This window comes from Zootoca vivipara, chromosome 10 (assembly GCF_965207765.1).
Source record: "Zootoca vivipara chromosome 10, rZooViv2.hap1.1, whole genome shotgun sequence".
NCBI lineage: Eukaryota > Metazoa > Chordata > Lepidosauria > Squamata > Lacertidae > Zootoca > Zootoca vivipara.
Genome location: NC_142593.1, coordinates 19,439,183 through 19,463,560, shown reverse-complemented (window position 1 = coordinate 19,463,560; position 24,378 = coordinate 19,439,183). Strand labels below are relative to the sequence as shown.

At 45.9% G+C, this 24,378-nt stretch overlaps 1 protein-coding gene across 5 annotated transcripts in view; it reads right to left on the bottom strand.

Moving 5' to 3' along the window:
* The window catches only part of TRIM36 (tripartite motif containing 36), a 49,197-nt gene extending 30,911 nt beyond the window's left edge, over window positions 1-18,286 (bottom strand). The window contains exons 1-3 of one of the 5 annotated variants that reach the window (XM_088653220.1): window positions 17,976-18,225; window positions 2,154-2,391; window positions 432-461 (exon numbers count right to left, since the gene is read on the bottom strand). In XM_088653220.1, coding sequence (XP_088509346.1) covers window positions 432-461; window positions 2,154-2,391; window positions 17,976-18,038 — 331 coding nt within the window. In that variant the 5' untranslated portion in view covers window positions 18,039-18,225. Of the gene's footprint in view, window positions 1-431; window positions 462-2,153; window positions 2,392-4,899; window positions 5,210-17,975 lie in introns of those variants that run through there. The other 4 variants (XM_035099943.3, XM_035099946.3, XM_060280152.2 and 1 more) reach the window with 4 other exon arrangements.
* Window positions 18,287-24,378: the final 6,092 nt, after the last annotated feature.

The window sequence follows — 24,378 nt, the reverse complement described above, 5'->3', positions numbered from 1 at the left end:
AAGCATAGTTTGTCCAACAAACAACAATACTATTTTCAGTTTAAGTCAGCAATCTAAGAGTGACCTTGCCAATGGGGCTGCAATACTATACCATTTATCCAGCAGTAAACTCCATTAAATTCAATGGGACTTACTCCTCCGTAGAAACACAGAGAATTGCATTGTGGTTATAGTTATTCCTAAAGGATATTCTTTTATTTGTATTGATTTTTTTAGATCATGCAATAAGAGCTACCAAGTTGCACTCTTGAATCCAGTTGACCTTCATATCTGTTCCACAAAGATGAGAGTAATAGTTCCTCAACAATATTCCCTTTATCCACCCACTAAGCTTGGACTTGACCACTGATGTCTAAGAGAAGTATAGGCAAACATATTTATTATAAGAGCCAAATACTAACTACTGCCATACAAAAGTGAAGCATTTCTACCTCTGCACCCAAGAGACCTCCTCTGTGAGGCTGTAAACAATGAACAGAAAATTGTTTTTAGAAGCTGGTTTACTATGGTATACTTAAAATAATGGGTCAGCTGCCCTTCTTCCCACTGAACAGAAAAATGGATTAGGTTGTAACTGCATGCACACTTACTTGCGTTTAAGTTCCACTGTGTTTGAGGGGGACTTACTTCTAAGTAAACAAGGACCAGATCAGGCTGCACAATTGTTATGAGGCATTGGGGGGGGGGCTTGATTTCATCTTATCATGTCTATTAATATCAAGTTGTCAATATCTCTAATTAAAAGATGAGGGTTTATTTTAATACAGTTCTTGTTTCTTTTAAACTACATAAGATAACTGTTACATTTCAAAGCATTTATTATTGGCTAATTATAATTGTCTTAGACAATTAATGTAACCTTAAATTTACTTACCATAAGGAGATTATTCATAGTGCTATATCCAAACACAAACCCAGAACCAGTTAACTAGCCAACAGTTCATAGCCCTACTTAAGCACATTATAACAGCAGTAGCACGTATAGATTCATTAAATAAAAGTTTAACATATGCAAACAGTCATATAAGCCCTTTTGAAAACACAAGGTATTCCACTTACGGCATCTACCCCCGTAACAATACTAGTAAAATTTAGTTTCCGGTGTGTCAGGACTACAACTACCAAAAGTACAAGGAAGAATGCTACTGCAGGATCCCTGGGAAATCTCCAGTTAAAAGGATCAGATAGCAGGTGATGGGAAAGACCTCTGCCTCAGATCCCGAAGAACTGTTGCAAAACAGAGTAGGCAATACTGTTGTCCAGACAAATGGCAGGTGGACACATTGCCTGACCTGGTGCATGTCTAAAACCTATCTGGCAATTTTAGTTGGCTTTGTGTACAATTACAACATCACACGGCAAACCTGGTATAGCAGAGCAGAGAAATGAGTGGGGAATTAAAGTCATGATCCGAAACACTCCTTTTTTGAATAACCGATTAGCAGGGCTTATTTCCAATTAGATGGATTTAGAGGTGCTCTAAAACAGGCATGTCAAACATGCGGCCCTCCAGATGTTTTGGACTACAATTCCCATCTTCCCCAACCACTGGTCCTGCTAGCTAGGGATCATGGGAGTTGTAGGCCAAAATATCTGGAGGGCCGCATGTTTGACATGCCTGCTCTAAAAGGTCTAGAAATTAAATCAGCGCAAACACAAAATATATGCTTAGTAAAGTCAATTTTAGGGAATGTAAACCCAATCGCAATACTACTAGAAATATAAATATATACAGTGGGCTCTGGTTCATTAGGGCAAATGGGGAACTGCCCCCAGTCAGTCTCTACCTGCCTGTCTTCTTACCAGAGGGTGGCACTGCCTGTCAGCTTCCTCCTCCTTAGTCGCAGCAATGCTCTTGTAGAACTCAGCAAGGAGGAGGATGGGGACAAAATTTGAAATAGTTGGCTCTGCCTGTCATTGGCCTTGGCTTCATTGCTTTTGGTCTCCCTGCCTTCTGTTCCTTTGGGGACCAGCCACCACTACATGTATGATCCAGCCCACTTCACTGGAAATCTAATAATAGTATTAATACATCTTGAGAATAATAAGAACGACCTATAGAACACTAAGGAATGTAACAATTTTTTAAAAAAGATTTGGCTTGTTCCAAATAAATTTTGCAATCCACTAATCACAGCGTTACTTTTACATACCTGATCTATTAACCCTGTCAATTCTATCCAAGCTAGGGGAATGCATTCGGTTGCGAGGGCTACTTTGATTGGAGGACTCTGAGGCAGCATCATTGAACGAATCTTCAAGCGTAAAGTAGAGAATTTCTTTTACGCACTTGTGGCAGATACTATGTTGACAAGGGAGTATAAGTGGATGGGTAAATAACTCCTTGCATGCTGGGCAGATGAGCTCTCGTTCAATATTCTTAATGGTAACCTGGAAGCAAACAACAAGGAATGAAAAAAATTACAAGCAGCAGTAAGGCAACTACATAAACAAACAAAAAATGTATTCCCATTTCACTTGTTATTTCAACCACAGAGCTATATATGGAAGAACAACTTTATTAAACTATATTTATTTGAGATTCAGTTTTCAGAAAGACCGCACAGGGTCCTATTGAACTTATGGATATGAGTGCACTAAAATAAATCTTAATGCCACAGACAGGACAAATATCCAAAGGAAAATCTCAGTAATTCCTATATATTCTGAGGGTTGCACTTTCAGTGATCCCTTGGTAAGGAAGTAAATATCATAAGAAGTTACTACCAAAATGTTTTTACATGTAGGAACAACTTTATATATTAAAGCAGTTGTATAATCAATTACTCTTCAAATATTCCATTAATATATGCAATTGTAGTAAATTATCTCATTAAATTTTATTTCCTTGCAAGGGAAGTTGTATTTGGTAACCAAAGCACTTGAAATAAAACTGCCCCTTAAATAGACACTACTGTGCATGCTGCAGTTTGCTTTGCCTCTCTTCCAAAAGGACTCTGAAGAACAAAAAAGCACATTGTTAGGTAAGAGAGAAGAGATGTTTGTCCCAGTTACAGCTCAGTCAGAATAAGTTATAGCCTGGTTGAATAAATTAGGAGACAGACTCCGCAATGCCCAGCTCTTTGCCTTTTGGGAAAAGGGTTTGCGAACTGCGCTGCCAAAGCACAGTGAGTGATGATCAACCCTCCATTCATTCTCCAGAAACAAAAGCTGCACCTTCCTTTCATCCAAAGAAGAGGAAGAAGAGAGATGGCGCTGAACATTAGTCCTAACACACTGACTGGAGAGAGAGTAGTTTTTAAGCCAGCTGAAAGTGGTCTGGTTGAAGTAGCATTGCTTATGCTGTACGTACAGACTCTTACCTATGTTGTACAGCCTCATTTCTTTTGTGCTACTATTGTTCTAGCTAAAGAGATTTTTGAAGCATTCCTGAGTCACAGTTCAATACTGATCATTCCAGATCCAACTGCAAGTGACTACTTAAGCTACCATCAATCTAACAAGGTACACAAGATAATTTTATATGGATTCATTAGCCAGAATAATTTCCCACTCTTTAAAGTGTCCCCCCCCCTACATTTTCAGTACATCCCAGAAAGGGGGCAGGGGGAGACAATGCAGCCCATACAGGACATTCCAAATTAACATGGATGACAGGCATTAGCCCAGGGATACCAGATCAGGCTGCATTATCACTGCTATGTTTTCCCCATGCCTGCCACTCACTCTCATGCGGCTGGCCTCAATTTCAAAGCTTCCACAGGTGACCCTAACACAAATGCATCTACTTTATTCCGCACACAGAGAAAAGCAGGGATTGTTCACAGCTTCTTAGCATGTGCAGTGAGCACCTTTGGCACACCCCTCATTCTCTCCAATGCGCACCATTGTCTGATCCCACCCACGCCCAGAAATCCCTTAAGAGATCTGAAGAGACCCCTGGTCAGACTGCAGCAGCTGACAGCTCCTCCTTGGGGCAGAGTCCACCCAGCGGTCAACTGCAGCAAGCATGAGTTTGCACAATGCTCTAGGTACATGGTACATATAGCGAGAGGTTACACACCCAAGTACTGCTTATTGTACGTGTCAAAATGAACAAGAGATGGAGGGGGAGAAGTCACGTCCCACGTAGGAAAGAATGAATATACTGTAATATACATGGCAAAACCAGCAGCTGTAATGCAAATGCTGAAAGAGGACAGAGGAGGAGGCTGGGGTATCTTTTTGCAGACAGACCAGGAAGGCTAAGCACCAAAAGGAGAGACAAGGAAGAGCTTCGATTGCCAAAATACGACTCTACCTGAAGAGTGGGCTCCTCCCCTGTGCATCAAGAGCAGAGGAGAGGAGCCGGAGTGCCTTCAGCATAAAATATTTGATGGGAGCACCTTCCCCCCCCCCCCTGAGGTTGATGGCCATTCCCTTTTAAATAGTATATGCTGTGCCTTGTGATGGATTATGCGGGTCAGGCTTACCTCCCTCCCCCTCCAATGTTTTATTCAAGTTGGCACCCCTGATCAAGAAGCAAGGCACATGGGTGTAGCTACGGTAGGATTCATGTTGTGGGGGGCATGATTCATATTAGGGCGGGGGCAGAACCTTAGTGTGTTTTTTATTTATTCACTTGTTTTTTTGTTTCTGACTATCGGTCGAATAAAGTATATTGAATTGAATTATTTATTCACTTGATTTAGGGAGAAGGGCAGCTGTCCCTCCCCCTCCCCCCTTGCTCATGGCGAGGCACCTAAGTAGGTAGCTCAACTACTCTAAAACTGGAGGAGAGCATTTCCTCCTGCTCAGTCCCTGTAAATCTCCCCACATTTCTGACGAACGCCACACACACACACACACACACACACACACACACGTGCCCCCCACCCCGCCCACTCGTCTCCCTCCAAGAACTCCCGCCAGCCCCAGCCCTCTCTCGGGGCTACTCACGGCGGGTTCCAGCCGGTCCCCTTCCATCCTGGACACGCCACCGCCCCTCCGCCGCCTCTGCTGCTCCCGGGCGGTTGAGCCGAAGGGTGCCCGGCGCGCGCGTGTGCCTGCTTCTCTCTCTCTCTCTCTGCTCGCTTCGCTGCCTCTCTCGGGACCGGCGAGGTCCGCTGGGGAGCGCGCGGCGCGAGGGAGGAAGACAGAGGAGGAGGAGGAGAGAGGAGCGCGCGCGCGAAGCAGCTACGAGGCGCCCAGCAGCAGCTGCCACCCGACTGCTGCCTACCTCCCCGAGGAAACTCCGGCGCTGGCCTGGAGGGTGGGGCGCGGGGGGAGGGGGAGGGGCCTGGCGCGCGGAGGGGAGGAGAGGGGGCAGGGCCGCGGCGGGGGGGGGCCGCCTGGCAACCACGCCCACGACACAATGTGGGAGGGGCGGCACCTGGCACCTTTGTTGCCGTGAGGCGGGTTGGCGGCAGCGGAGGGACTTTACTCCTTGAGAGGGGAAATGAAGCAGGCTGGGCGGGAACGACACGTGTACACGCGTACACACACACAGGCGCCAGGAGCCAAACGCGTGGAGGGAAAGGGGAAGCGAACTGCGCCCCGCCCCGTCTGTCCTCCCTCGGGGGGGGGGGCAGTGCCAGAAAACATGCACACGCGACTCGTAGCCAAAGCAAGATGCCGGCCAGTCTTGCTTCTCCCCGGCCTTGAGTTGCAACAGGGATGGCTTCTCCTGTTGAGTTGATGCCACGTGCAGCTGGGGGTGACTGCAGGGGAGGAGCTGAGTAGGGTTGTAGTGTTTGGGCTTTGGGGGAATCGGTGCAGCCCTGACAGGCAGCCCCATGCAAAATGGGTGCTTCTGGGTACGGTGAGTCATCGTATTTGTTTGGCTGGAAAGCACCACAAGGGCTCGGTTGCCTTAGGGGCAATGGGGATTGTACCCCTTCAAGACAAGGCATCCCAAGTGGCGGCAAATGGAGCGGGTTATCTTTGCTGTAGTTCCTCTGCAAATGAAGTCAGATTATTTTGGCAAGCCCGTTTTCCAGGCACAAAAGAATGATCATGGAACCATGGAGGCAAAAGCGAAGCTTTTAAAATCACCTTATTAACAGTTTGTGCTGCACAAGAGTAATGAGTTGGCTCAAGTGAGTCACACAAACTTAGACTGATAAAACTGTATTCCCAACAATGCTTCCTGGGGAGCGATCCCTACTGTATCCAGTGACCTACCTCTAAGTAAACATACATACTGTACATAGTTTTGCAACATCAGAGAGCCCAAAAAGAGGAGGATGAGGAGCAAATGGGCTGTACTTGTCTGTTTCTATCACTGTCAGTTCAATTTGATTAATTCTTAAGCTATCATTAACCAGAACAGAGGGAAACAAATTCAGGGAACTCTTATCTGAAACTAGGCAGCAGACCTCTCCTTTATCAACATCCAGCAAACTGAATCTCTCCATCAGGAGGAGGAGGAAATACCATCTGTGCTTCCATGGGGTTCAGCTTCTAAAATCACATTCGCCAGATTTTAATTTTTTTAGACTGAGAGCAGTTGTATTTGGCTCACATTTTTGGGAAAGGCTTAATTAAAGCACGTTGAATTAGAGTCTAACACAAAGCTGACTTTACTACTCATCTTGACTTGATTTTTTTTAATGGAATTCATTATTTTGATAGTGTTGCATTTTCCATTTGCCAGTTTTCTCTTTTCCTTCTACATCTATTCAGATTGTACATGCTCCTTGGGCAGTGCTGGATCTACAAATTTTGCCCTAAGGAGCAAAGCTCCACACAGCTAGCTGCCCTCCACCCTGTCTGCCACTGAAAGAAGCATAGCAGGGGAGGGGTGGAGATGCAGGCTTCCATAAAAGAGGAAGAGGAAGGCAAGAAACTGCAGCAGCAGTGACCAGGGCTGCCAGCAGAATTGCAACAAAGGGGGGGGTGGCAAAGGGCAGAAACACTTTCTCGCCTTCATTGTTTTTGCATTTTTCACAGATCAGAACAGGGCAAGACAGTTGAGCTTGTGAGAATCCTGATGGGAGAGACAGGCGTCAGGCTGTGGGACACTTTTGTGACCCAGGTGTTAGAAGGGGCGGCTACCTCGTGCATGGCAGACATTAAAGGCTGCATGCCTGGCATCCTCAGCATGGCAGGGGGCTTTTAAGCACCAGCCACCCTCTCACTTCCCCTTTATGTTCCTGCTGCTTCAGCAAGAAAGTGAAGGAGGACTGCAGCGTGGGAGCGTGGCGCACCATTGGGCCGCAATACACGCTCGGCGACATTCCAGCTGGGTTCTGCCTATTAGAACAGGATGTTGTCTTGCTGCCACCCCCAACCTGCTGCCTGAGGCAAATGCCCCCCCCCTGCCCCACTCAATCGGGGCCTGCTCCGTGAAGTATTTAAGTTTGTAGGGGGGCTTGATTCCACCATTGCTTTGCAATTCCTACCCAAACCACAGGAGGAGGATTTTTAAAAATACACTTGGGTCACAAGAGATAGTGTAGTTTCTTATATTTTCCACACTGCAACAAAGCACTTCAACTTTCTTATTCACATTTTGTCTGTTTGGCAAAGCTCCCTGTCCAGCACTGTGTTTGTTTTTGAAAGTTTACATACATATAAAGAGATGGACTAAAAATATTACTGGCTCCAGAGACATGTTCAGTCTCAGAAGAATGAAATTAGTCACCACTGCTTCAAAATAATGGGGGAGGGGACTGAAGAGGTTGGGGGCAAAGACTTTCCACATTAAACCTCGAAGTTTTAATCTTTCATATGCAAAAATGAATTAGTTTATGGCTAATTTCAAGAAAAACAAGCAGCCCATTCCCAAAAAGTCCAATGCATATATAGTCTTATTTGTAAACTTTCAAGAAGTTTGAGAATGCTAGAGTATTCCAGTGGGATTACTGTATTTCATAGTACATAAGTAGTACCCATAGATACCATATGGCGCCCTTCCGCATAAGTCTAAGAAAATACATCAGGAACTGGCAGGAAGTCTGACGAGAAAAGAAATAAGTAAAAGAAAAAACTAGATAGACCCTTTTTTGTTTCACCATTTTCTGCTTTATTGGCCTCCACACTCAACCCTCTCTCCAGTATTGTCGTATACAATATACGTTATGATATATTATAAACAAAACAAAGGGAATGGGAGGGAGGAGGGGGGGAAGTAGGTGGAAATGGAGGGAAAGAGGAGGGTGGGATGGGGGGGAAGGGGGGATTTATATATACATTATATATATTATCTTCCTTTTTCTGGCATTTTTGTTTGTTTGTTTTGTTTTGTTTCTGCCTTTTTTCTTGTTCTATTTTGGGTAAATGGATGTTGCTTTGCTTTGTAAGATTGGGTGTGATTTTGATTTGTAAATTTTGTCTTTTGTAACATTTTATATATATCAATAAAGAATTTTCTTTAAAAATACCATATGGCGCCCTATCAGTCTTTGCTGTGCTACCAATAATATTCAAGGTTAATGCAACAATTAATTGATATAGAATCATTGCTCAGTTGTTAGGGACCATTAAAAACAAGTCTTTCTTACACTGCAGGGTGAGGGGGTGCACAAAGGCTGCTTGAGACTAACACAACCAGTATCTATCTATTCACTGACCACAAGGCAACAATAGCTGCTTTTGCACGCACACAGGCACAAAGTAGATTCATTATAAAACTGGCAGATTTTTTTGCAGTCCCTCCCAACTTTTGTTGTTGTCAAGACTCCTTTGTGAAAATCTGCTTGCTCAGTCCTGTCACTAACAGATCAAAGGGATTAACCTGTTGATATGTTTGTTTGTTTGTTTGTTTTGGATTTAAGGACCTTTCAAACCAAGAGTTCAATTATCTTTCTCTACTACGCAGATTAAAAGTGCAATGAATTAAAGGTCATCTTACTTTCATAGGTAGCAGAAGCATATTTTAAACCGCCTAGGACCAGGGCTATTGTGTAAGTATCTCTCTGCTCTTCTTAACTGTTTCAGCTGTGATATAATTTAGATTTCAAAGCTACTTGTAATATAATACCTTGAAAAGTTTGGCAATCCAATATTATCTCAGCAGAAAGGCTAAGCACAAACCAGGTAGTTAAAAATTCTTTTCTTGTTCTCAGAAGCACCAGATAATCAATTATCCTGTTTTGCTCCAGGAGAACAAAGCGTATACAAAACTTCCCTAAGAAGCACAAAGGCACCATCCTTGGGTTGCATTTTGACGGAATATTTCTATTGTCTACTGTTTAGTGTCATATTTGAAACAAAGTCGGGGTTTTAATCAGCAGGTTGACCTTCCAGTCCACACCAGATGACTTCTGACTGTTATGTAGGGATAAATAACACAACCTTTTTGCACAAGACTCCCAGGAAGATGTATAATTTAAAATTGCAGAACAAGTACAGTGGTACCTTAGTACTCGAATGGCTTGGCCCCCAAACAAATCAGCTCCCGAACACAGCAAACCTGAAAGTGAGTGTTCCGGTTTGTGAACGTTTTTTGGAAGCCGAACGTCCAGGGTGGCTTTCCATGGCTTCCAATTGAGTGCAGGAAGCTCCTGCAGCCAATCGGAAGCTGCACCTTGGTTTTTGAACCGCTTTGGGAGTCGAACGGTCTCCTGTAACAGATTAAGTTCGAGAAACCAGGGTACCACTGTACAATAACCCCCCAAAACATAATAATAATAATGCAAAATATCACAGCAGCAGCTGTAAAACCAGTGAGGTCAGTACAATCCCGCAAAAGCTTTAAGAATACAATGAATAGTGCAATCCTATACAAATAGAAACAAGCCCCTCCGAGGTCAATGGGGCTTACTCAGGTAAGCATAGATATACAGAATTGCAGGCGAAAGTTCAGCTCCCACCCCCAGCCTGGACACACACATCTAATTTCTATTGGGATTCGACAAAGCAATTCTGATTCTGCAAAGGTCCCAGGGGTGTAGCCAGGATGAAAATCAGGGGGGCAAGGGGCGGGGCCAAGGGGCGGGGGAGGGGCCACAGCTGCCCGCCCGGTGCCGTCTCCCTTCTCCCTTGCCAGCTTTCCCTCCTTCTGCCCCGGCGATCGCGGAGGGGGAGGAGGGGATCGGAGCAGCCCGATTTCGGGCTGCTCCGACTCCCTCCTCCCCCTCCGCGATTGGCAGGGGCGAGGGGGAGCCAGGATCAGCCCGAAATCGGGCTGCTCCGATCCCCTCCTCCCCCTCTGCAATCGCCGGGGCAGGTGGAGGGAAAGCCCCAGCCAGGGAGAAGGGAGACGGCACCGGGCGGGCAGCGGGGCAGGCTGGCCAGCGGCCCTGCTTCTAGGGGGGGGCAATTGCCCCCTGCTGCCCCCCCTGCCTACGCCCATGAAAGGTCCTGGAGACATACACTTATTGTTCTATCTATTGAAATGATTACATTAAGAGCAGCATTTCTCTCTCTTGGGAGAAGGCAGGGCTGGCGTAAGAAGACACAGGAAACCACAGAATACACACTCCATCCAGGGCAGATGACACACAGACAGAGCAATCTGTCCATCTTTACTCAAAAAAAGGGCACTAGGCATTTGAGGGGGAAAGGGATTCTTGCAAAGTTCTTGAAGAGAGCTGTAACTTAATTATTTACAGGAACAATAAGCAAAGGTTGGTTCATGAGAAAAAAAATCCAAGATCCACTGTTAGGCAATATATTTATTTGGATCTATTGTCAGAAAGAGTAAGCAAGGAATTATTTAAAATGCCTTTGATAAATAGCCTTTCCATTTTGACATACGTCTGTCTGAAGGGGGGGGAATCTCTATGTTGCGTCTCTGGCTTTCACTCAGGAAGAGATTCTGCATTCATATATTCAGCTGGATTTTGAAATATTAATCTAAATGTCATCAGAGAATTGGGAGTAAACAGTAGCCAGTTTACTATGCTCTTTTGTTTATTACCCTTTGTTTGCTCAAGAACCTCACAAATTAGGTACACGGGTATTTTAGAATACCATCATATTTCTCTAATATGAAGTTACAAAAATAATTTGGGCTCAAGATTTCACAATATATTCGCTAAAAATATTTAAATTGATTGCATAATACTGGGGAAGCTGTTATAGCCCAGAAGCCTTAACCAAGCCTTAACCAAGCTTCCTGTATTTGAAACAACTTTTTTTTTCCGCTTCTCTGCTACTGTTGTTTCTGGTTCCTACTGGATAGAGTTAGGCTTGTGCTTAACACATGCCCTAAACAAAATATTTTGTCAAGAGTTTTACTTCCTGAATCATAACCCCATAATCCCATGCCCAATCTTGATATGGAAAACTTGGAAGCAGATTCTCTCTCCTGCAGAAGTGGACAGAATTTTCTTGGGGGTGTAGGGAGGTTATGTGACCCTAAAAATCTTAGTTACCAAATATTAATATTAATAATGGAAATGTGCTGCATTTTTGCTGGTAACATTATGCAAAACTTTTCTTTTGCTCTCTACGCTGCAAAGTTAGACACTCTATCCTGAAGTGCACTGGAATATGAGCTGTCATTCCACAAGACAATGCATATCATATGGTGTGCATTTTAAACTCCTGCTGCAACACAAAGAGCAGCATTAATTTTAAACAACATTCCAGACAAGCAAACTTCCCCCCCTGCAAGTATACTTTATGAATAAGCTGAGGAAATGGTTTCTCCCTTAGCCCTCTTAGCCACAATTCATATTGAAGACTAACATCAAAAAAACTAAGGCTTCAAAGCAGCTGCCGATCAGAGACATATTCTCTCCAACATGAAGCAAGACCTTGCTTGTCTTTTATTTTGGGTCTTAGTTTCTCTACAGCAGGGTTTCCCAACCTTGGGTATCCAGCTGTCTTTGGACTCCAGCAGGACTAGTCCTCTGGGACAATGGGATTGCAGTCCAAATACAGCTGGAGACCGAAGTTTGGGTAGAGCCCTGCTCTACAGAGTACCACCATCTATTACAACCCCTTGCTCCAAAAGCCCAGTCTTTTAGACGATGGACAGACAACTCAGAGACGGCAGGATATACAGAGCCAGATTGTAACAGCGCACACAAATAACAAAGAAATTATAGTCAGCAATATCATTATGCTACCTTGAAATGAAATCACTTTGGTTATTTTAGCTGAGAGCTTCATTCCCATTTAGTTACAGACTCTCCTGCTGCCTTGCTGCCTCTTTGACATGAATTTGTGCAGCTGAGGCATGTTTAATTTGGTAATTTAAGAGGATGTTCAAAGGACTCCCCCCCCCAAACTTCATTTTTAAAAATTAAATTACTAAAGGAGCAATTGCCAATTACCAATGGACTTTATTCATTAAACAGGGCAGGGGGAAATGCTTCAACCGCTTTCTAGACTGGGGTTTAGTGCTGCCATTTTTCACATTCTCACCAGCAGTGGTGTAGGGCAGGGGTCCCCAAACTAAGGCCCAGGGGCTGGATGTGGCCCAATCGCCTTCTCAATCCGGTCCACGGACGGTCTCAGAATCAGCATGTTTTTACATGAGTAGAATGTGTCCTTTTATTTAAAATGCATCTCTGGGTTATTTGTGGGGCCTGCCTGTTGTTTTTACATGAGTAGAATGTGTCCCTTTATTTAAAATGCATCTCTGGGTTATTTGTGGGGCATAGGAATTCGTTCATACAGCATTTCCCCCCCAAATATAGTCTGGCCCCCCACAAGGTCTGAGGGACAGTGGACTGGCCCCCTGCTGAAAAAGTTTGCTGACCCCTGGACGTAGGGGGACAGTTAGGGCTAAAGACACCAGCTTGGGGGGGCGATGGGGGGGAAGCTGACCTCACAATCTCCTTATGCTATGTGCATAAGCATCGTGCCTCCCTCCCTAAGCTGGGCAGAAGTTTTCCGGACTTTGGGAAAGAGGCACCAAGCTTTATTGCTTTAATACTCTAATTTACCAGGAGCATTTAGGAGACTATCCTAGTCCCACTTGCCCACTGACCACATGCCACTGCACCTAGGCTAGTCCTATCACTAGGACACCTATGCACCACTGTTTTGTTGTTTAGTCGTTTAGTCGTGTCCGACTCTTCGTGACCCCATGGAACATAGCACGCCAGGCACTCCTGTCTGCATCACTAGAGACAGCAAAACTAGTGTAGAAGAGGGCACAAAATGCCCTCCTAAGACGAACGCACCCTTTGGGAATGATGGAGAGCCCCAATGGAGGTGGTTGAGCCTCAACAAGAAATGTTTAGTCTAGGGGTGGGCCCTGGAGATGTTGCTCGACTCCCAAGTTCCATCAGCCCCTCCAGTATAGCCAATGGTCAAAGGAGTTAATAGGGATAATAGGCCACAGGTTGAGCCCCTTTGCTGGCCAAGCAATAGAAGCAACAACAGAGTCGGGGGCAGTGATGCAGCAGCAAAGTATTGAAAGCAACTTCAATTCCCCCAGGTTTTATAGGCTGCTGGTTGCACACTTTGTGTGGCAGGGAAGAGAAAATACCCAAGTTACAATAACAAGTGATATCACACTAGGAGGAGTTTGGTTTTCAAAGTGTGAAGAAGATGCAAACACCATCAGTTCCTCTCCCCCCCCCCAGCTCCATTTACAAGTCCTAAATCATTTCCTGAAAGATGACAACTTTCCCCTAGCATATTCCCTATCTGTTGCCACAGAATGAGAAATTATTTTTAGGAGTGTCACTTAGCAACATGGGACTATTGCTTATTCATACACTAATTTGTAGACATGAAGATAACAGAAAAGCCAGAAAAGTTTTAAGTCAACAGAGTTTCTGCTGTGCCCAACACACCCATTACCTCAAAGATTCTGTGGAAATCAAGTTGTGTTCAGGGAAGCGTTAGGACTGATAGGTTTTCGAGCACAGTCATCTTTATCAACAGAAACTTTGTAAACGTAATCTTGCTCAATAAATAGTATTGTCTCAAGGGCGCTTCACAAATTGTGCTATGGGTCATCAACATACTGCTTGTGAGCATGTATGTACCCAGAGAGGGTCACATCCTGCCCTCCTGCTTAAACTAGAAGGCGTTCCGTAGCATACAGAAGACTTTTCTTCAAGCCTCATTGCGGCACAGAAGGTAAGTTTGGGGTGGGTGGGTGTTACAGTTACAGTTGGGATGTGGGAGAGCTGTATCATGCTTGCTGTGCCCATGACAACCCCTCTGGTTAACAAATGCCAGAGCAATGGAGAAATTTCTGAAACAATGGGATATTACCTCCGCCCAAGGCATGATGGAGAACAACAACAACCAGGAAAAGATAGACATAACATTTTACAAGCACAGGAAGAAACATCACGGACAGAATAATTGCCACACACAGGAAGAACAATGATATAGTTTGAGTGCCTCACTTGTAGTTTTATACAAATGTGCCCCCAAAGGGTGGCAACCTGTGTTATGCAATACTTTTGACTTGTTTTTGTTTTTCCTTTTGCCTTTGACTGGACGCGGGTGGCGCTGTGGTCTAAAAACCACAGAGCCTAGGGCTTGCCGATCAGAAGGTCGGCGGTTCGAATCCCCATGACAGGGTGAGCTCCCGTTGTTTGGTCCCAGCTCCTCCTCCCCAGTTCAAAAGCATGAAGTGCAAGTAGATAAATATGGTAGGTACCGCTCTGGCGGGAAGGTAAACGGCGTTTCCGTGCGCTGCTCTGGTTCACCAGAAGCGGCTTTGTCATGCTGGCCACATGACCCAGAAGCTGTCTGTGGACAAACGCCGGCTCCATCGACCTATAGAGCGAGGTGAGTGCCATAACCCCAGAGTCGTCCACGACTGGACCTAATGGTGAGGGGTACCTTTACTTTTAACCATCCAGGGGTCCTTTACCTTTTACCTTACCTGCAATACAAAACACACATTTGCCACTGCATGCACCTGCAAAAAGGAGCCATGGCTAATCCCACCCCGCTGGTGCTTATACCTGCAAGATATACTTGGTTGGAAGGATGCATTTGTCAGATGCTTACCTCCATGGTATGTAAGGAACATGCAAATTATCGAGAGGGAGCATTTCCAAGCCCTGCAATCTGTGCTGTCGTAAGAGTGTCTTGAAGGAAACACAGCCAGTCAGATTGGAAAGGGGGCACACACAGAACAGCTAGATAGCTCAATTGGTTAGCATAGTGCTGATAATGCCAAGGTTGCAGGTTTGATCCCCGTAAGGAACAGCTGAATATTCCTGCATTGCGGTGGGATGGACTAGATGACCCTCAGAGTCCCTTCCAACTCTGGTTCTGTGATCAAAGACAGACTCCTCCTTGCTGAGAAGCTTTGCCCCTTTGCCAAAAGCTGTTAGCATGGGCCTTGAGTTTGCGGTAATCAAATTACTGAGCAGAAGGTTTCCAATTTCTCATCCTAACCTAATCAGAATTCAGCCGAAGATTTATTTTAAAATGCTTGCATCAGGGTAAGGAATATTCTCTCTCTCAACCTCCACCCCAGACATTTTCAAATCAACTTGTTCTCATAAACTACATCTATTCCTGCTTAATTCTAATTTAACCCCAGCAGTCACCGTCAACACTTTAGAACAGAGGAATTAAGTATGGGCCCAGGAGAAAGCAGCTAGTGGGATCTTCCTTTGCCTAGTAGCGCAAGTCTGCCTCATGCTGATTTGTCACTTTTAACAGTCCAGTCCCTCCAAACAGAGACGTTCCCCTTGAATGCATGAAAAGCACAGAACAGGCTCTGACTAGCAGGGAAGGTGAAGAAACCCTGCTGAAGCTAACACCCCAATAGCCCCAGTAATGGAAGTGGGAGGCTAGGAGTATTGGAGGCGGGTTTTCTCTGATGGCAGAACCACGAGACGAGGAGACTGGCATAAAACACTCAAATAAAGGATTTATTTTAGCTCTACAAAAACAACAAACATACAGCATGTGGGTGTTCTTTCTCTGCAGGCAAATTCAAACTGCCACTTCTCCTTTTGTACTCATCGCCAGCTGTAACCAACCAATCAGATCAGAACTCACACCCAGAACTTACAGAAACAGTTCTTAAAGTTACAATCATCTTTTCTGTTTCTTTGCAGAACGACTCCTAACAAGGAGAGCCTGCTTGCAACTTTCCTTGCACAACAACCATGTTGAATGGTAGGCCTCTCCCACCCCAAAACTATCCAGTAATCACTGCTGCTTCCACCACCACCCCCTCAGATGAGATAATTCTGGGGCGCTGGAGAAAATACAGTGGTACCTTGGTTCTTGAATTTAATCCGTTCCGGGAGTCCGGTCAACTCCCGAAACAGTTCGAAAACCAAGGCACAGCTTCCGATTGGCTCCAGGAGCTTCCTGCACTCCATTGGAAGCCGCAGAAGCCGTGTCGGCCCGTTCGGCTTCCGAAAAACGTTCGCAAACCGGAACAATCACTTCCGGGTTTGCGGCAATCGGGAGCCGATTTGTTTGGGAGCCAAGCCGTTTGACAACCAAGGTACCATTGTACTAGAAACCAAGACTCTAGAGGCAGCAGCCACCTTCCTTGACACTTTTCTCTGACCAAAGCCCTCCCAGTACAAGAGAGCACACCTGGCCCCAGATCGCTCTCTCAAATAGATCCAAAATGATCTGCTTTCCTCTGTCAACCCCAGTCTATACCTCTGTAGCATGAACTAAGTGGCTTATTCTCAGGGATGTGGGGGCCATACTAACCCTGTGAGTTGGCAAGAACAGAATTGTTCAGTTTTGCCCAAGGCCACCTGATGGATATAACCAGGGGCATGAGGTGAGTTGAAGCCTTCTTCCTCAGGCGGTGGATCCAACCCTTGCCATTGTTATGTTGCAGCAACCAGGCTGGTGGTAGTGCGGCTGCTACAGTGGGGAGAGGGGGCCCATGTCTGCATGGGGGGGGCATTGTGGGGGCAGGGGCAGCATTGGGCTGGCTCTGGATATAACAGAGTATGGTACACTTTAAAGCAGCCTTCCCCAACCAGCGCCCTCCATATATTTTGCACTACAAATCCCATCAACTTGTTGGCATTGCCAAACGGCCAAGCATGTTGAGAATTATAGCCTATGGACTATTCGGAATTGGCAAAGTTAACAGCCAAAATTAGAGACCCTAACGGTGATTATTTGGTGGAAGAATTGAAGCCTTTTTTCCCCGGACTACTTAAATACTCTAAAATGATGAACTCGCGAGCAGGATTTGAACTACCGGTATAAGCAACAGAAGGGATTCGAGATTAGGCTATATAGCATTGTTGTTATGGTATAGAGATAGAAGATAGGGTGCAGAAAAGGGGAGAAATAAAAAACCGCAATGGAAAATGGGGTGGGAAGACGGCAAATGTGTCATTGTCTCTAGAGGGCACCACGTCGGAGACGGAACACTTAAAAGACGGAACACTTTTTCTCGTGGAATAAACTCCGTGGGCCAAAAGGCTTCAGCAAGTGCCACAACAAGACCTCCGCTCCAACAGATTAGCAAAGCTCCCCCACCACAAACTTTGGAAATTGCTCCTGGTACATATACCCGCCAGGTTATTTCATGCAAATATATCCCTATCTATAAAAGAACTCGACTGGCCGGATCCTTTCCCTTGGCTTTCAAGGCGCCACCGGCTGCTGCCGCGCGTCTAGTCCTCGGCTGCACCGAGCGGGGCGCAGCAAGGAGACGAGCCGGGGCTTGGCTGCAGTCTGGCGGCTTATCGATTCCTCGGCAAAGCCCAACCTGCTGCCTCAGGGAGCAGGGCGGCCTCGCGTGTACTCCTCGCTTTGCACGGGACGGACCGGCCGTCCCGTTTCGCCTGCCACGCCCGCCCGGTTCCGCCGCCCACTCCCAGCCCCCTTGCAAATCGCCCGCTTGCAGCCCGGGAGGTTTTCCGAGAGACAAAAGCAACGGCGAGGGACAAGTCGCTCTTTTGCACCCAGGCAGACCGCCCTCCCTCCTCTCGGGTTATATTCCCAGCCTCGAGGGGGGGGGGAATACAGAGGGAACAACTCGGCAAATCCTCCCGCTCCCGCCGCACATTGCAAACTGGAAGAAAATAAACAATTGCGCCAGATCCCGGCTGGAGGCGAGCAGCAACAAACGCGCGCGCCCAGTCACGCCTTTGCAAGGGGGAGTGACTGCGAGGTTCCCGACTCGAAAAGAAGAGGAATCGGGGTTCCCCGTTTCGTGGCCTTACCTTGCCTTTTTCTAGCAGATCCACTATGTAGCCAAACTCACTCCCTTCCTCTGGCTCGGACATTGTCAATGACAGAAACGAGGAGGCGACTAGGAAACAACCCCGACGTCCTTCCCCAACACAAAAATAAATATATAGTCCGGCTCCTTCGCCGAGGCAGCGTCACTTTCAGTTGGCAGTGCTTTCTTTCTTCTTTTCTTCTTTTCTTCCTTCCTTTTACTCTCTTTTTCTTTCTCTCCTTCCCACCCACCCTGCCGTCGCGAGCGAGCGAGCGAGCGCCCTGGGCGCTCCGAGGGAAACCAGACGCCGTTGCCTTAATTGATTCTATTTGCGAGCCGGTCAAGGCTGAGCTAACGGAAAGAAGGAACACATGAGAGGCTGGAGGGATGTGAAATTTTCATAAGCTGAACTCCCATCTCGGGATATTTAAGCTCCGCCTCGAGGCAACGAGATGATGGATCCTTTTCGCTGCCCCGCGAGCCTGGCAGGGGGCTCGCCAAGCGGGGATCAAACGGAGGGGGGCGGCGAGGAGGGTCGAGGCACCCCAACTATAGGCCTCTCTTTATATAGAACCCAATACGGACCGATCCGATTCATGTTTACTCCTAAGCAACTTTCACTCTTAAGTCTGGGGTTCTTCCTTCCAGGTAGGGTAGCCTAAGGGCGGAAGAGGCTCCTGCGCCTTCAGAAAGCGGGGAATTTCGGCAGGTGAGGCTTCTATGACTCACATGTTAAAGGTGCAGAAGCCCCATTGCATCTGGCCACTTTACTCCCAGGTAAAGGATGGGCATAGGTCTACAGCCCCATACGCTCCAACATTTCCCCGATGAAAATAGGGATGTCCTATTCCATTATTATTTATTGAATTTATATACTGTACCACCCTATACCCAGGGGTCTCGGGGCAGTTCACAGAATAAAATCAAGATATAAAACAGGGGTCAGCAACCTTTTTCAGCCATGGGCCGGTTCAGCATCCCTCAGATCATGTGGTGGGCTGGACTATATTTTGGAAAAAAATAATGAACAAATTCCTATGTCCCACAAATAACCCAGAGATGCATTTTAAATAAAAGGACACATTCTACTCATGTAAAAACATACTGATTCCCAGACCGTCCGGGGACCAGATTGAGAAGGCGATTGGACCACATCCAGCCCCCGGGCCTTGGGTTGCCTACCCCTGATATAAATGCACTAAAAATAAAATAAAAACAATAACCCCCCCAAAAAACCCTCATTTTAAAAGGGCATATTATTATTATTATTATTATTATTATTATTATTATCCCTCCCAATCTGGGCAGCTTCCAACATATATAAAAAAATATTTTTAATAAAAACCTTCCCTATACAGGGCTACCTTCAGATGTCTTCTATAGTTACTTATCACCTTGGCTCGAGGGGGTTGCATAACTCCATACACTCCAACGAAAATAGGGACCTCTTAAGGAAAAGCGGGACGTTCCAGGATCAAAGCAGAAACCATGATTATGTAAATCTGGGGGCGTCCCTGGAAAATGGGGATGCTTGGAGGATCTGGTGTCTTCCATGACACAGCTGTTAAAGGTGAAGTAGCCCCTTTGGATATGGTCACCCTACTCCTAGGTAAAGGATGTGTATAGGATTCCAGCCTCAGATATGGACAAGGCCTACCCCTGCCCCTCTGGATTAGTTCAGAGGTAATCCTGTAGATTACCTCGAGATTCCTAGTTTAAGGATGACAAGCGGGGCAGTTGCCAGGGCCCATCGCTAATGTCTGTCCTGCCCCCTGCATCCCTCTTATTTGCAGCCTAGTGATCTGAGCAGCGCCAGACTGCCGAACCTAGCTGGTGTTTTAATTCCCCACTGTTCAATTTCCCTGGTGTAGCATCAGCCTGGGGCACTGTAGGAAATGAAAAATGCAGCCCTCAGCCATGCACTGTGCGTGTGTGATTGTGCTGCTGCCCACCACACACAGAAGTGGGGGTACCATGCTACAAGTTGCCCAACCACCCCCCAAAAGCTGGCTCTGTGACAAGATTCAGTAAATAACAACAAGGTCACGATGAATGACGAGGCACTTAACCGCACTCAAACTAGCATTCTATTGATTGGATAGATCTTTTAATGGTTGGGAGCTGAAAGTGGTTTGTCTTTTTTTTTTTCAAGGCACACATACTGTACCAAATGGCTTTTATAGAATTATCTGCTGCTGGGTATAATGATTTTGTCTCTGCGCTACAGCAAAATGGAGACAACTCTCAAAAATAGTGTTGCAGCCCAACCCTACCCATGTTTAAAGGTAAAGGGTAAAGGGGCCCCTGACCATCAGGTCCAGTCGTGTCCGACTCTGGGGTTGCGGTGCTCATCTCGCTCTATAGGCCGAGGGAGCCGGCGTTGGTCCGCAGACAGCTTCCAGGTCATGTGGCCAGCATGACTTAGCCGCTTCTGGCGAACCAGAGCAGCGCACGGAAATGCCGTTTACCTTCCCGCCGGAGCGGTCCCTATTTATCTACTTGCACTTTGATGTGCTTTCCAACTGCTAGGTGGGCAGGAGCTGGGACCGAGCAACGGGAGCTCACCCTGTTGCAGGGATTCGAACCGCCGACCTTCTGATCAGCAAGCCCTAGACTCTGTGGTTTAACCCACAGCACCACCTGGGTCCCTGTTTACTCAGAGGCATATCCCACTGATGACGGGACCTGTTCCCAGGTAAATTTGCAGCCTCAGATTTAAATACGTAACACTGCTGGAATTACACAGATAATAGAATAGCTGTCACTCAATGCCATAAAGCAGGTTGAGGAACCCACCACTTTCCAGATGTTGTTAGACAGCCACTCCTATTTTCTGCAACCAGCATACCCAGAGGTCAGAGATGAGGGGATCTGGAGTCCAGAAACTGCCCTAATTTATATTCTTAATCTGTTCAATTACAGCTTCAGTCCTAGGAACAGGATTATAGTAGAAGAGGAGGGCATCCTTAGTTTTCACTGGACATGACAGGTGTGTGAGGATTGATACCCATAATAACCAGTAAGGCTCATGGTGGCTACTTGAAATGGATGCATAGGTGAGCTCCCTGCCTGCAACCTGCAGGTTTCACACAGATGTTGCCACATGCAGAACTGGTTTTGTTGTTTGCATACAACTGTTAACATTCTAGAATGTGGGTTTGCCGAAGTATGCAAATAGCATGCAAATGACATCAGTTGCACATGACCCACAGGAAAGGAGCCAGTGCATTGGGCAATATCAAGCAGATGGTTATGTGAACCGTGCATTCCAATAAATGAGTGTTTTGATCCTCCCGAAATACATGCAACTTATAAGCTATTGCAGGGATGTTAGTATTTTGGATTAAAGGCCCAGAGTGGGTAGTTCACTTTTAAAAATCAACTCCCTAGATAATTATTATTTATTTATTTATACACCACCCATCTGGCTGGGTTTCCCCAGCCACTCTGGGCGGCTTCCAACAGAAAATAAAATAAAATAATTGATTAAACATTAAAAGCCTCCCTAAGACTGTGACTATAAAATGCCCATGTTCAGCCTTTAGTTACCCTCATAGAGAAGAAAGCATGGAGGTGTGGAGCAGCTGCTAAAAATGTTCTTTTTTGTGCATTTGCCGTTCAGTTATGGATAGCTAGTATTGATTCAGTGGGCATTCCTTTCTAATAAGGAGGAATCTGTAGAACGAAGGCCCCATTGTATACAATGGTGCTTACTTCCAGATACACATGTTTGAACTGCACAGTAAGGATGACTCCTCATAATATTATCCTTTAAGCACACAAATCCATTGTTTTGTGGGGTTTACATCAATACTTCAGCTGTATTTGAATGTTATGTTGAAAAGTGCCCTGTCCCTGAGGAAATTTCCTCTTCCCTTTTTCAGATTTGCAAGTCAAAATGTATTTGTTTTATTAGAAAGATATTTGCATCCAAAGGAGTACCATGCAAATTAGCAGAACTAGAATTCAGAGGTGTTTGGGTAAAGAATAAGGCCCTAAATGGCCTCGACCCAGTATACCTGGGAGCGTCTCCACCCCCATTGTTCAGCCCAGACACTGAGGTCCAGCTCTGAGCACCTTCTGGTGGTTCCCTAACTGCGAGAAGTGAGGTTACAGGGAACCAGGCAGAGGGCCTTCTCCGTAGTGGCGCCAGCCCTGTAGAACGCCCTCCCATCAGATGTCAAGGAAATAAACAACTATCTGACTTTTAGAAGACATCTGAAGGCAAACCTGTTTAGGGAAGTTTTTAATGTTTGATGTTTTATCGTGTTTTTAATATTCTGTTGGGAGCCGCCCAGAGTAGCTGGGGAGGCCCGGCCAGATGGGTGGGGTATAAGTAATACATTATTATTATTATTATTATTATTATTATTATTATTTGCACTTTAGCAACGCTCAGAAGTTTCCAGGCGTCAAGAGCAAAGCTGAACCAAATACTCATAATGTAAGCAAAATATAACTAGGTTGGTATAAGACACTGGTATTGATAACAAGAATCCCATGGCACCTTCAAGACTAACACGTTTATTGTGGTCTAAGCTTTTGTTGTCTTAAGCCCACCTCCTCAGATGTAGCACCTGAAAATGTATTGGGACATAAGCTTTCATGGACCCAGGCCTACCTGATCATATGCATCTGACAAAGTGGGTAAAGGTAAAGGGACCCCTGACCATTAGGTCCAGTCGCGGACGACTCTGGGGTTGCAGCGCTCATCTCACTTTATTGGCCAAGGGAGCTGGCGTACAGCTTCCGGGTCATGTGGCGAGCATGACTAGACCGCTTCTGGCAAAGCAGAGCAGCACACGGAAACGCCATTTACCTTCCCGCCGGAGCGGTACCTATTTATCTACTTGCACTTGATGTGCTTTCGAACTGCTAGGTTGGCAGGAGACAAAGTGAGTACGAGTCCATAAAAGCTTATCCTATAATACAGTTACTTGTCATTATTGGTTTTGCTGAAAGTAATCGGCTTTTTAAAAAGCCTTGGACATAGGAACCATCACCAAGGCGGAGCTTAGAGGTGATGGACTCACAGAACAAACGAAGGGATGTACCATGTCAGACTGCAGGTGAGATATACAGTTTTAATGCCTCCCAAATGTTCTGCAGGCAACAAACAAAATTCCCTACAAACACACTTCTGTTCTCAACAAACAGCTGGGCAGGCTCATACAAAATAAATAAATCCTTTAAGTAGCCCATCTTGTCTGAATTACCGTAAGTTTTAATTTGTTCTCATCTAGACTGTTCACTGTTCACTGAAATTGATTCAGAACATTGACAGTTTCCTTGATTGTGATGGAAAGGAGCAATAGAGTTGGGTCTTCTCTGCATAGTGATGGCTCCAAACTCTAGAGATAACATCTACATTCAACTGCTGCAGGAAGTTAAGTCTTGAAGGAGACAGAGTAGAAACTCTGTGGGTGACCACAGGTTCACAGCCGAGGTGTTAACCAGAAGCTCCCCCACACAACCATCTGAAACCAAACCTCAGGAAAGGCTTGAAACCATCAGAACACAGTGCCACCTGGTTTCCATCCCAGCCATGCAGTCCAGAAGGATACCATGGACAATGGTATCAAAAGCCACCAAGAGGTCCAAGAAAACCCAACAGGGATGCACTCCCCATATCTAGTTCCTGGTGCCCATCACTGTGGGAAGAGCTGTCTCTTGCCCCATAACTGGAACTGGAACTGCATTGAAAGCAATGAATCTAGATAATTTGTGTCATCCGGGGGGAGCAGGAAATAAGAGTTGGGATGCCACCAAACCACTGTGCACCTTGCCCAAGGACGGAGCATTGAAGAATGGGCAGAAATTGCCTGATACAAAGGAGTTCAAAAAGGACCTTCTTAACTCAGTCTTTACCTGGACCAGCTCTTTAAGGCTGAATGGAACAGTTCCCTCTCAGAGGAGCATTGACCCTTACCACCTTGGCGAGTCTCCCTCTGGCAGTAAAGTGGTACCTTGGTTTTAGAACAGCTTAGTTTATGAACAACTTGGAAATAGAACGCTGCAAACCCAGAAGTGTTTTGGTTTGTGAACTTTGCCTTGGAAGCGGAACATGCTCCGCTTCCTGTTGAGTGCGTAAATTGAGTCGCCCGCTGCTAATCCAGCTTCCTGTTGAGTCTGTTGACTGTTGAGTCCTGATCATCCACACAACACAGAAGTGGTATTTCAAGCTTTTGTTTGCATTTCTGTGTGGCTTTTTCGTTTTTTGACTGTGACTTGTTCTTCGTTTTATGGGACTGACATGTGAGTGTGGCTTGTGACTTTGTTTTTGTGACTTTGGCTTGTGACTTCGTTTTTCTGTCTTGTTTTTGTGACTGTGGAACCCAGTTCAGCTACAGATTGATTGTGTGACTACAGAAATGGATAAACTCCCCCCCCCCATCCAAACAATG